At 36.4% G+C, this 12763-nt stretch overlaps 1 protein-coding gene across 1 annotated transcript in view; it reads right to left on the reverse strand.

Moving 5' to 3' along the window:
• The window catches only part of PREX2 (phosphatidylinositol-3,4,5-trisphosphate dependent Rac exchange factor 2), a 280879-nt gene that overhangs the window by 38662 nt on the left and 229454 nt on the right, over positions 1–12763 (reverse strand). The window contains exons 36-37 of the mRNA XM_003274806.4: positions 1635–1701; positions 862–1052 (exon numbers count right to left, since the gene is read on the reverse strand). Coding sequence (XP_003274854.2) covers positions 862–1052; positions 1635–1701 — 258 coding nt within the window. The remainder of the gene's footprint in view (positions 1–861; positions 1053–1634; positions 1702–12763) is intronic.

Consider the following 12763-nt stretch of genomic DNA (forward strand, 5'->3'; position numbering starts at 1 on the left):
TATACCTATGTAACAAAACTGCATGTTCTGTGCATGTACCCCAGAACTTAAAGTATGATAAAAATAAATAAATAGAAGAAGAGACTGTCTCACGACAGACTAGCTCCCTACTGAGATTAAAACAAGGACTAAAATTCTGTCCTATTATTTCCATTTACTTGATTCTATTTCCTTGTGGCAATGGAGAGGCGACAGCATATGATTATGAAGAGGGACTTGACTCAGGGATTCCCACTCGCACTTTGAGTCTAAGTCTGATGTATCTATAGGAATTTATACGCCTATCTTGGCTGCCCAAGACAGACCACAGTTGCCTAAGATAAACCACCTGAAAAGAACCCATCAAATATTTCCCCTTACATTTTCTGGAATAGCACATTGTGTGAGCTCCTGGACCATAATTTTACCAGTAGTTAGTAAGCAGTTGCAACTCCAAGCAGCATCTAGCTCACAACACTTGGGTTGTAAGGATTGGAACCACTGAATGGTGGAATGTCTATCAAAGGCAGTGAGAAAACCAGTTTTGTTGAGCGAGTTGAGTCAGTTGCTACGAAACAAATTTCTCTAGTGAATAAAATGCATGCACATTTATACCTAAAATGCAAGTATGTTAATATAAATGCAACTATGATAAGATTTTGGGTCACAATGATATAAACGTGGGATTGCCTTCATGTGTATGACTAAATAGTCACTGAAAATACAAGAATTAAAACCAGAAAACGTCCAAAATCTTATTCCAAATACACCTGAGTCTTTGAATGTTTCCAGTTTTAATTTTGTGAAGCCAAAATGTAAACAAAAACCATCCAATAAAGTGTGATCTAATGAAGAGGCAAGCAAGGCAGGAGGGTCACATACCGATGCACACCGCTGCTGCACATGATGACGTGGCAGGCGCCTAGCCTGTTGCACAGCTCCGAGGAAACTGACAGCAGTCCAACCCCAGAGGCACTGCAAGCTGTGTTTGCACAGGCAGCTGTGCGCTTGGATCTGATAAACGAGGCTACCAGTCGGTAAAGTTCATCCAAAGCGTTGAGTGGCCTCATTAGCTGCAGAAAAAAAGTGATGAACGTCAAGTTCAACATGTTTAGTAAAATCCTTTCAGATGGGTTAAAATTCACAGTTGGTATAGCTGTTAAAGAATAGTCTAAAATATTATTTCGTTTTGGTGGTAACGGAATTAGAGACTACAAATATTTATAATTACTCATATGTCTCTGACACGAACACTTTATGATATTCACAGCCAATAGCACTAACTGCAATCCTTTGAATGGATTCAGTGCCAAGTAAATTTGAGTAAATAAGTAAACACCATCCTCAAAATCAAACTGACCTAATGTAGGTGACGGGTTGATGGATGCAGCAAACCACCATGGCACATGTATACCTATGGAACAAAACTGCATGTTCTGCGCATGTACCCCAGAACTTAAAGTATGATAAAAATAAATAAATGAATAAATAAATAAATAAATAAAATAGAAGAAGAGACTCTCTCATGACAGACTAGCTCCCTACTTAGATTAAAACTACTTAGATTAATTTTTCTGCAGAACAACAGCAGAAAAATTAAATAAGGGAGATATTTAAATTAAAAAGCACCAATAAATACAATCATCTGTTTTTACCTTATCTACATAGGCAGCTTTGGATGTGGAGTTTGGTGGTGAATTTGACTTGTCCAGGTAGAATGCCCTGGAAGAATCCAAGAAATAAATTATCATTTGTTGTTAGGAAAAGACATAATATGCATGAAGATGTTCAAGAATCACTGACTTCCTTTTAAAAACAAGTGAATAAACAAAAGCGTTGAACATGAGAAGGTTGGGGTTGCACAAATGTCAATAGGTTTCCATTTTAAAAAGATGGTTAAAATGACCACCGGGTCTATTACAAATTGTGTGGTCTTGGAGAGATCACTTGTCTATGCTGAGAAATGTCTATGCTGAGTTTTCTCATTTGTAATTTGAGGAAAGCATTAGCTTCTACTTCATAAGACTGCCAAGATTAAATGAGTTAATGCAGATAAAATATGTAGAACAGTGCATAGCACAGAATAAGTGCTTATTAATATTTATGATGATCAATATTATTAAAAAGTTGAAGAAATACATTTTTGTGACTATTGAAGAACATTATCCAATTTTCATTTATTGTGAGAAAGATTATGAAACGAATGCTCATAAAAACCTAACTTTAAACAGAACACTGAGGCGATTCTTTCCAGCAACAAGTTATGCTCCAATTAGAAGTGAAACTCTCTCTGAGGGTTCAATGGCTCTTTTTTATTACCAGGATACAATATGGTAATGACTATTTCAACACACAAAGTGGAATCCTAGTGGCCTAATACACTTTGTGCAAAAAACAAAGGACACACTGCAAAGGATATGATCTCATTCTATTTTATGGCTGTATAGTATTCCATGCCATTTTGTGTATTAAAATAGCCATTTTAATATGCAAAGTGGAATCCTAGTGGCCTGCAATAATTACAGCAATTTCCAAATAATTATCGCTGTGTTTGCTTTGCTTGTGGCTCAATGCTAAACAGAAATTTTAAGGGAATCATCTATGAAGATAAAATAGTTACATTTTATTTGACCTAGTATCTATTTTTTTTAGTGATGGTAAAATGTATACAGTGTAACACAAAATTTAGCATTTTAACCATTCTTTTAATTTAGTTTATTTTAGATTCAGAGGGTATACACACATGTTTTTTACATGGATATATTACATAATGGTGGGATTTGGGCTTCTACTGTACCCATCACTCAAATAGTGACCATTGTACCCAATAGGTAAGTTTTCAACCCTCATCCCCTTCCAAACCTCTCCACAAGTGGGAAGAGGTTGGGAAGGGGGCTGTGAAAAGTGTCTATTGCTTTTCAACCCTCAGCGTCTATTGCTTCCATCTCTGTGTAAGTGGGAACATATGGTATTAAATTTTCTATTTCTGAGTTATTTCACTTAGGATAATGCCTCCAGCTCCATCCATGTTGCTACAAGGGACTTAATCTCATTGTTTTTTATAGCTGCATATTATGCTGTTTTGAACATTCTCAAGCATACAGTTCAATGGCATTAAATACATTCAAATCGACCATCTAGTATCTATTTTTGATGAAGTGACAAACTTCACATTTCTAGAATGTGACATTTTAATGTTGGTGGAACAAAGTAAGTCCCATGATATTAGAGTGAGTTGTCATATTAGATATTCAAATAAAAGCTGATTATACTGTTGTTTCAGAGCATCTGTAGGACTTCAAAGTGTTGGTAAATTATTATCAAATTCACAGTATAATTGGGCAAAATCAGTGAGGGACAACGCTATACCCTGCGTGGGTTTTTTGAGTCCCACTGAACATATGTGTTCACACCCACACAGAGTGATATTCCCATTACTAGCAATAGTGTTTTGTCTTTTTAAAATAAAGTAACATGGATTAGTCAAGCTTTACACTTTAAATTACGAATGCTTTAGCTCTAAAGACTAACTTCCAAAATGACAATTATGCTCATACTTATTGAGAAGCAGTTCCTTCTTGTCTAAAATGCATATTGAACCTCCTCAGAAAGTTTTGTAAACAACTCAGCATCCAAGATTGGCTGTTACTCTTTATAACTGTCTTTGCATTCCTAAGAGATTTCCAGGTACCATCTGCAGTTGCCTCAGCCTAAGCACATAACACTGATGGGAGTGTGGGGGCTACAGCAACCCACCAGACTGGGTCACGGTGACATGAGCCACTGCAAAGTGGAACATCCATCAAGTGCCATGAAATACTCTTCTATCTAGCTGAGTGAATTAGTGTCTATTAAAAGCACTAGATTGAGAGCAAAATAAAAGACTGAGGGATTATTTCCATGATGAATATCAAAGGTCTCATTTGAGACATCATTTTAAAATTTTCAAGATTTTCCCAAGTATCTGAAAGAGATATAATCCGAGAGGAGTGCTGTCATCATAAAAGGAAATGAACTTGAATTGTGTGAGGTACATGCAATGGGGCAGGAGCTGGGGCAGAGTGAAAGAGCGAGCTGGGGCAGAGTGAAAGAGCAAGTTAGGCCAGAAAGGTAGACCCCAGGACCTTACAGGCCCTGATAAGGTTTTACCCTAAGCAAGCTGGGAGCCATAGAGGTAAATGGCCATGGAACTTGCCTCATTGCCAGAAGACTGGACGTTTTAAATATTATTGCTATGTCCAACAATTCATGTTCTACTGAAAGGTCTGTGTGTCCTTTCATTTCACTTGTACAGGTACTTATGTAGGATTAAACCGTGAAAACCCACTGATGCACTATGCTTTAACAAGTCTGAGCATTTTGCTCTTTTGCTTCACCTTTTAAATAAATAAAATATTACAGATACAGTGGAAGCCTCCTGTTCACCTATTCTTATTTCATTTCTGCCACTAAAATGTAAACTCCCCATTAGAATGCAAATCCTCTAGTAGCTACGGATTTTATTTATTTTTATTCATTTTTGCATCTCTAGCACCTGTAATAGTATGTGGAACATAGTATGATCTTAATAAATATTTGTAAATAAATAATAATTTGACATTTTTGTTTCTTTATGGATGGCTGGTATGGTTTGACTGTGTCCCCACCCAAATCTCACTGAATTGTTATAATCCTCACGTGTCAAGGGTGGGGCCAGATGGAGACAATTGAATCATGGGGGTTGTTTCCCCCATACTGTTCTCCTGGTAGTGAGTAAGTCTCACAAGATCTGATGGTTTTGTATATGAGAGTTCCCCTGCACAAGCTCTCTTGCCTGCCTCCATGTAAGATGTGACTTTGCTCTTCATTTGCCTTCAGCCATGATTGTGAGGCCTCCCCAGCCACGTGGAACTATGAGTCCATTAAATCTTTTTCCTTTATAAATTACCCAGTCTCAAGTATGTCTTTATTAGCAACATGAGAACAGACTAATACAATGGCATTCCTTTGGGCATCCAAAATAGACTTTGCAAGGCTGTTTCAATCTATTAAATCTTCTGGGGAAAATTCATTTTAACGGTCCATTTTGTTGGCTGTCTTTCTTACTGCTAGGTTTCCTCATGTGCTTTGGAATTATGTTTTGTAAGTTCATTTGAAGTGGGATGGTTTTTAAATTATTTTTATTTAGTTTTTTTGATATAGCTCCATCCTCTCTCTCTCTCTCATCATCCTTCTCTTAAAAATGGTTTTGTGCCCAGGATCACACATTTGTAAGCAGTTGTATATCTGATCTATGACACTGCTTTGACATCTGGATTACCACCAGTCATGTCCCTGAACTAGTGAGTGATTTGGTTGAGTTTGGTTCAGTAGTTTAGGGCCATGCCTAAAACTACTTCCTCTTCCCATCTTAAACACCAAGCATCACAAAAGCTAGTCTCAGGCAACAGTGATCAGCAGATTTTTCATACTTTCATACTTCATTCAGAAGTGGAGTCCTCTACTACCTGGTTTCAAATGGTGAGGCTAGCTCTGGATTTCCACCTAGTGTAGAATAACGTTCATGTCCCATTGCCCTGCAGACGCTGTGCCAGACCCTCTGTCCACCTCCAGAGTCCAGCAGGCCAGAGGCCTCAGCGTAGCCCACAACTCATCACTTGCATTTCATTTCCATTCTTGGGCCACAGAGATAACAAACTGTTTTTGAGCCCAGCTGTGATTTTTGCATTTTCTATCCTCATATTTTATCTAGCATTTGTTACATGCTTGGAACATAGGCGGCATCTCAAAGCTGGAACCCCCAGAAGTACCTTGATCAGATGTCCTCATGCCTTTTCTCAAGTAAACTTGGTAGAAAAAGCAATGTGGTAAAAAATAGTATACAAGTCACAGTCAAATTATTTAGCCTGTCATAGTGTCCGTTTTCTTATTTTCAAAATGGATATTAGAATTGTCTGGCATAGCATAATGCTGAAGATTAAATTAACGCACATGAAATGATCATTAGTGTGATAAGCATATAGGACTCATTCAATAGACAATAATAACTATAACTGAAGTACACACAGTGGGAAGTATCATTGGACAATTTTTAGCCATGATAAGGCATAATATTAAGGCCAAAGCCCTCCTGCTTTCTGTGGAGGTAATCTAAAATATTTTATGACACATGTTAAGAAATAAAAATTAAGTTAGATATTTGGAATCTATGTAATTTCATGATCAGTGTGCAAGTAGAATTTAGGCCTAAAAAGAAAAGAATGTTTTTCAGGGTAAAGGAAAGAAGACTGTCATTTAAACGGCTTAACTAGGTGCAGCTCTTCTAAATCTTGAATTATCTGGGAAGAAAACTATTCTGTAAAAGCAGCCCATAGCTCATCAGTACCACTTAAGGGAAGCATTGCTACAGAAACAGCTGGTTGCATGGAGCACTCTCTTCTTTCTGAAAAAGATGTTCCTTAAAAATAAATAAATAAATAAATAAAAGTTGTTGTTGATTCAGCCAGTTAAGAGCTGTTTAGATCATGTTGATCTGATTCTGCTACATTCACTTAAATTGACTTGATAGAGGTCTTCAACTATTCAATGGTGCAAATGTTTAAAGGAAAAAAATAAGTTACAGAAATAACTTTTAAAGGTTTAAAATGTAGCCCACATCAAGTGAAACTTTATTTAGCAACAATCTGCCTTTTTAAAACTGCTATAGGCTGGGCATGGTGGCTCACACCTGTAATCCCAGCACTTTGGGAGGCTGAGGTGGGTGGATCACGAGGTCAGGAGTTTGAAACCAACCTGACCAACATGGTGAAACTCTGTCTCTACTAAAAATACGAAAATTAGCTAGGCGTGGTTGCGAGTGCCTGTAATCCCAGCTACTCAGGAGGCTGAGGCAGGAGAATTGCTTGAACCCAGGAGGCAGAGGTTGCAGCGAGCTGAGATCACACCATTGCACTCCAGCCTGGGCAACAGAGCAAGACTCCATCTAAAACAAAACAAAACAAAACTGCTATATAGCAGAACTAAGATAGAAAAACATCCAATGTTTATTAAGCTTTTTTTACACATTTTTTTAAACATTTAAAATACTCTTAAAAGACAAACGTTTACTGCAAATTTAAAATTAGATATATTGGCTCATCCAGACTTGTGCTAGTAGTTAAGATTTGTTAACCCATGATAACAGAAAGCAACAAAATATTATAAAGCATATCTATGCACGGATGAAGTCCAGAGAAATAACCAGAAAATAAAGCCACTTTGATGCTCCTATGTAATATAAATAGCCAATAATTTTTTAATTCAATTATTTTTTAAAATAAGAATTTATACTTGAGGCTACAACTAATGTCAGGTATTCCTCATCAGAAAAAATTGTTCAGATATTTTACCAATCATAATGTTTACAGGTATCTGTAGAACTTCAGTATCTTTCAGAATTTGACAAACTGTGGACAGGACATAAATTTCCAAAGCACTTTCCTTAATTAAAAAAGTCATGTAATGCTCCTTAATCAAATTTTATGGGAAAAGTTAATGGCAAAATTTGATGAATGCCAAAATTAACCATATTTTATTATGCTTTTGAGGTTAGTAAGAATGACATCATGGTCCTTTGTCTGAGTATAGAAAATCTTATTAAGACATTTTGAAAGTATGGCTACTATTTTATATGTGCTGCAGAGTACGTTTCCTTTCATGCTGGCATACAGCAGGCCCCATTGTCATAACTTCGTCGGTTAACTCTGCCATGTAAAATAAATATATTATGACACTATTTCTTTCATTTAGTCCCTAAAGGATAAAACACCAATGAGAGAGGTGGTAAAATGTAAGTTATAGTAAGCAGTGGTATAAATATATCCAGTCAAAAAACTACAATGAAACAAATTTTGGCATTTACAGCATACCATCTAATCAAGAAGACAAATACACAGGTATTTATAATGCAGGGCAGGGAAGTGATAGGTGAAATTAAAGGTATAAAGAGTCATTGGGTCTATAGAAGGAAGGCCACATAAGAATATGGCATAGGAGTTAGACTTTGATGCATCGGTAGAATTCTGACAGGTCAAACTGGGAAAGCTGTATTTCAAGTGGAAGCAATGCCCTAAACAACAGAGCAGGTACAGAAGGAGTGGAGCCAATGTGACTGAAGACTGGGTTCAAGTAAGGTAGAGAGAGAGAGAGAAGGCTGGCTAAGTAGGCTGAATCCACATTATAAGGAAATTAAATATCAAACCAAAGACTTGTAGTTAACTTGGTAAGCAGTGAAGAAGCACTACAAAATTAAGACTTAGCTATCAGCAGAAAAAGGAAAAACAAAAGGATGAATGAGAGGAAATACATGACTCATCAAATTTACAGAACTGAATGCCACAAGAGACCCTAAAAAGGAAAGAATCATTCAGCATTCAAAACAAGACTGTGGTGATATAAATAGGGAATTGATGTTTGCCATGAGACAGAGTAAAGGAGTCTGAGGAACGCTGAGATTGGTTTAGACAGTTATGTAAGTTAACATACTAATTTAAGAATTAGGAAAGTGCTTTATCAAATGGGTAAGTAATGAGAATCCTAGCTCAACGGGGTTAAGCTGGTGCTCCAGGGATGTTCACTTTTTCACACAAGGAAAGACAATGCAATTGTCTTATTTAAAATATTTAAACCAATTTATTTTGTCATAGGAGATATGCAGAGGTTAAATCAATGACAAAAATGGCATTCTTCTCATCTGGCAAACTTTTTCCCCCCTTTTCTGGGCATGGTGGAGAATATCCAATTCTTAAGAGAGATGATTAAGGCCTAAGAGCCTCGTGCTTTGTAAATAAGGAGGAACTACACTATTCAGCCCAGATTTCTGCTATACTCTTGCTTCTTCTCTAGATCATTGCTTATGAGATATTCATAATCATTTACAGAAAGTTCTCGCTTGGTCAGACAGATATATACTTCTTCTGATATTGCTTCCTATCCCAAAATATTCTGAACTGTATTAGGTTGCTTTTACGCATTTTATAAGTATTTTGGATTTGATCAAGTACTCTGCATTTCAGAAAAGAATGGTAACAGTGTTTAATCAATTACAGATATCACTTATAGACGTAATTAGATATGTCATTATTATAATGGTACAGCAGTTGACTACAGGTGTGACTGGGTATCTCTATGAGTTTCACTGTTAAACTTAATTTGACTACTACAGCACCTAAATTAGGAAAATATAAATCTATAAAAAAATCTCATGAAGAGACACTGATCTCTTGTATAAATGAAAATCACCAGACAGGTTCAACCTGTGGCCACATGTGGTTAAAGAATACACGATGATGAGTGGGAAGGTGGGAGAATATTAATTTGCACCTCTATCACACCTACCTTCCCTGTGCCCATAAGCATCAGCATTGACTTCTCTGGAATGCATTTTACTTAAAGTTACGTGAAGAGAAATTCTGAATAATGAGATAATCTTCTATTTGCCTGGATGTCTTTTGGCCTGTCAAAAATGGAGCACCTAAGGTCACAGTTGTCATTGAACTGCCTATTACCAATCAACAGCTTCATTTCTACTTGAGTGTTTAAAAAACTTGCTAGAATATTAACAAGACAAGACAATAAATGTGACTACAGAAAGTAAGACTTTACCATATTTTTTAAAAAAGCATTTCCCTGACTTCTTTTATACCCTGAAAATGTAATGATGTTGTGAGAGGCAGTGGAGACACACCTCTCTACTCTTCACTGCTGTCAATACTGTCACTCTTCTCCTTTTTGAGAAGCCTCCATTAGTGACCTGACTAGGTTGAAATCCTATTCTCTGCTTTCCAAATGCTCCATCACTCCACTTTGATTTTTGCTCTCTCTTTTATGATTCTGCTAAGGTGACATTCCTTCTCCTGCTCCTGCGATATGTACATATCACTGTGGATACCACCTACTGTTAAAATACTGCATATACACATATTTTCCAATGGCAACACCATGTCCTGCCATTAGGGAATATTATCTCCATGGAAATGGACAGGAAAAGAAGCAAATCCTTTCGAAACATCTCATTATACCTAGGAAAAACATTAAATTCAAGCCAATTATTTCAAAATAATTCTATTTAATTTGATAACTGTGTTTCAAGACAATTCTGCATTTTCATACCAAAGAATAACTTTTTAGGTTTAAAATCATAAAATTCTTACAATGACACTATGAATAGCAAGTTCATGGGTTGGTTCTTTTTCCACCACGTCCTTTGTCTGTATACCCTATTTAACTCCAATCTGTCTTTAAAAATACCTTTGTAAAGCATAAATATAATCATTTCATTGCCTTGCTTTAATATCATTTAAATTTCTCCAGCGCCCAAAGCCTCACATTTTAGCCAAGCATTCAAGGGCCTTCCTAATTATTTACCAACAAACTTCCCATTCCGTCTCTCAACACCGTGCCTTGCCATATCCTTACTCGATTTCCCCCAACACACCATCCACATGTAAGTTTTCCCACCTTTTTGCATATGGTTCTCTCCTGCCTGGAATTCCCTCTCACCTCCTTCTGCCTGGCAAAACTCTACTGATTCTTCAAAACTTAGCTCAAATGTGACATCTTGAGAACTTCTCCACTGAAACAAATTTATCCAGCTCTATTATACTGAGTTGCACTCATCCTGTTCCTTGTGCTAAATTATGCACTCTCAGTGGGCAGAGACCCATTTTTTAAATTTGTAATCCCATAATGTAAGGCAATGAGTGCCTGAAACATGGCATGTACCTAATACTTCTTAATGTAGTATTGAACTGAATCGAACTTTATTTCATGAGAGCTAGAAAGGGTTGAAGTTACTATACTTACACTATGAAACTATATATATATATATATATATATATATAATATACATATATATAATCTAACAGAGGAAAATGTATTACAAAGTTTAATTTTAAAGACAGATTAAATCATTATGCACGTTTTTAAGAGGATTCTTTATATGTAGGAGGAATTATTCTTAAGCTTATGAATATTAGCTACAACTCCATTAACATTGAAACATAATACTTAAAGGAAAGTATTTAACAATCATCAGAACTTAAAATTAGAGAGTGAGTATGCTTACCAATCTGTCCTTCAGTGAGAGACAACTATGGTCAAGAGAAAAATATTCTCAGGGTCCCTTGCAAGTCACACAATAAGTGTGATGACAATAGCACTGTTTTACCTATAAATTACTCTAGCAAGAAATGACACAGCAAAATTCTTGTTCAGTTCTAACTAAGAAAAGACTAAACATGGTTGCATGCTATTATACTGAGATTTTAAGTGCTTAACTCTTAGCTTACATACTTTTGCACTAGAATCTATGAGGCTGAGCTTTCCTTTATTTGGCAAAATTCAAGGTCCTTAAGTACAGTAAGTCACTCAACATTGCTTATTATTATTATTCATTCTTCCAGACTCATCTTCCACATCACCTCCTCACTCAAACTTTGTTTGTATCTTTCAAGTCAGTAGTTTTTCCCTATACCCCAGCACCTGGCACATCCCTTAACTTCAGTATCTGCTGCTTCCGTATCTGCTGTGCCTCAAGGATTTGTTTACATGTTTCTTTCCCCACTAAACCATAAGTACCTTGAAAACAGAGACAATGTACAGTTTCTCTTTTATCCCATCACACAGCACCAGGTACACAGTGAGTGGTCAACATATTTTGGTTGAATAAATAAATGCATAATTAATTTCCAAAATTTATTGATGAATAATAGCTCCAAATGATTTCCAAGGACAATGTATCTTCTTTCAAGTAAGATTTCATATCAAAAAATACTGAAAATTATCCATCATGGATGGTAGCTGTTGCTCAAGAAAAAAACCTGCCAAGCATAATAAATTTTCTCCATCACAAAACATACATCCCTTTTCACTATTTCTCTTATAAATTGTAGTTCTAATAGGAAAAAGATAGCTGACTGAGAAAGACAAACCAGGTCTCTACCCTATTTTAAACTTCCAAAGTGCTTAATTCAAACCAGCTGAAGCAGTATGGAATTGTCACCATCTTCTAAGATATTAAGGCAGACAATTCAGGAATGAGTCTCATCTTATAAATAGCTATAGACATCTGCTACAGAGGGAAGGCCAGGAAAAATGGAATATGGCTAGAATTATAGATATACAGACATTAGAAAGATGTCACTAGCAGTATTTAGAGACATTGTGAATACAGCAAGAGAAAGATATCAAATAATTGAAGCTTTCTCTTGATACCTGTTTGGTAACTTCACTCCTCAGATGAACAGACCGATCAAAGGTGAATCTTAAGGGAATAGTTGGAATTGAACATACTCTGCATGAGGACAGGGACTTTGTCATGTTTATCACCATAAGCTCAATACCTAGGAAACTACCTGACAGAGAGCAGTTGCTCAGTAAATATTGTTAATGAATCAAAAGTAAATAATTTAAAGACAAAATGAAAATTAATAATGAATAACAAGGGACAATCTCATGCAATATTGAGTCTTCCCTGCAAGGAAATGCAAGCTTGATCAAGTTCATTCTAGTGAAGAAAGAAATATTCATTCACTCCCTGCCCCTTTAGACATAGTCCAATAACTCCTCTCCTTTTCCATTCAAAATTTCTCCCGAAGAAGTCCAATCTGCTAATCCCACTTCCAAATCTTTAACCCACTCTCCTCAGCAGACTGTCATCCTACAAGAACCATTCCCTCTAAGGACGCCAATGACTGCATTGGCCCAATCCAGTGCATACTTTCTAGATACCATGTCCCGAATCTCTTCTTAAATGTAGCACCCACTC

The sequence above is a fragment of the Nomascus leucogenys genome, chromosome 16, assembly GCF_006542625.1.
Source record: "Nomascus leucogenys isolate Asia chromosome 16, Asia_NLE_v1, whole genome shotgun sequence".
NCBI lineage: Eukaryota > Metazoa > Chordata > Mammalia > Primates > Hylobatidae > Nomascus > Nomascus leucogenys.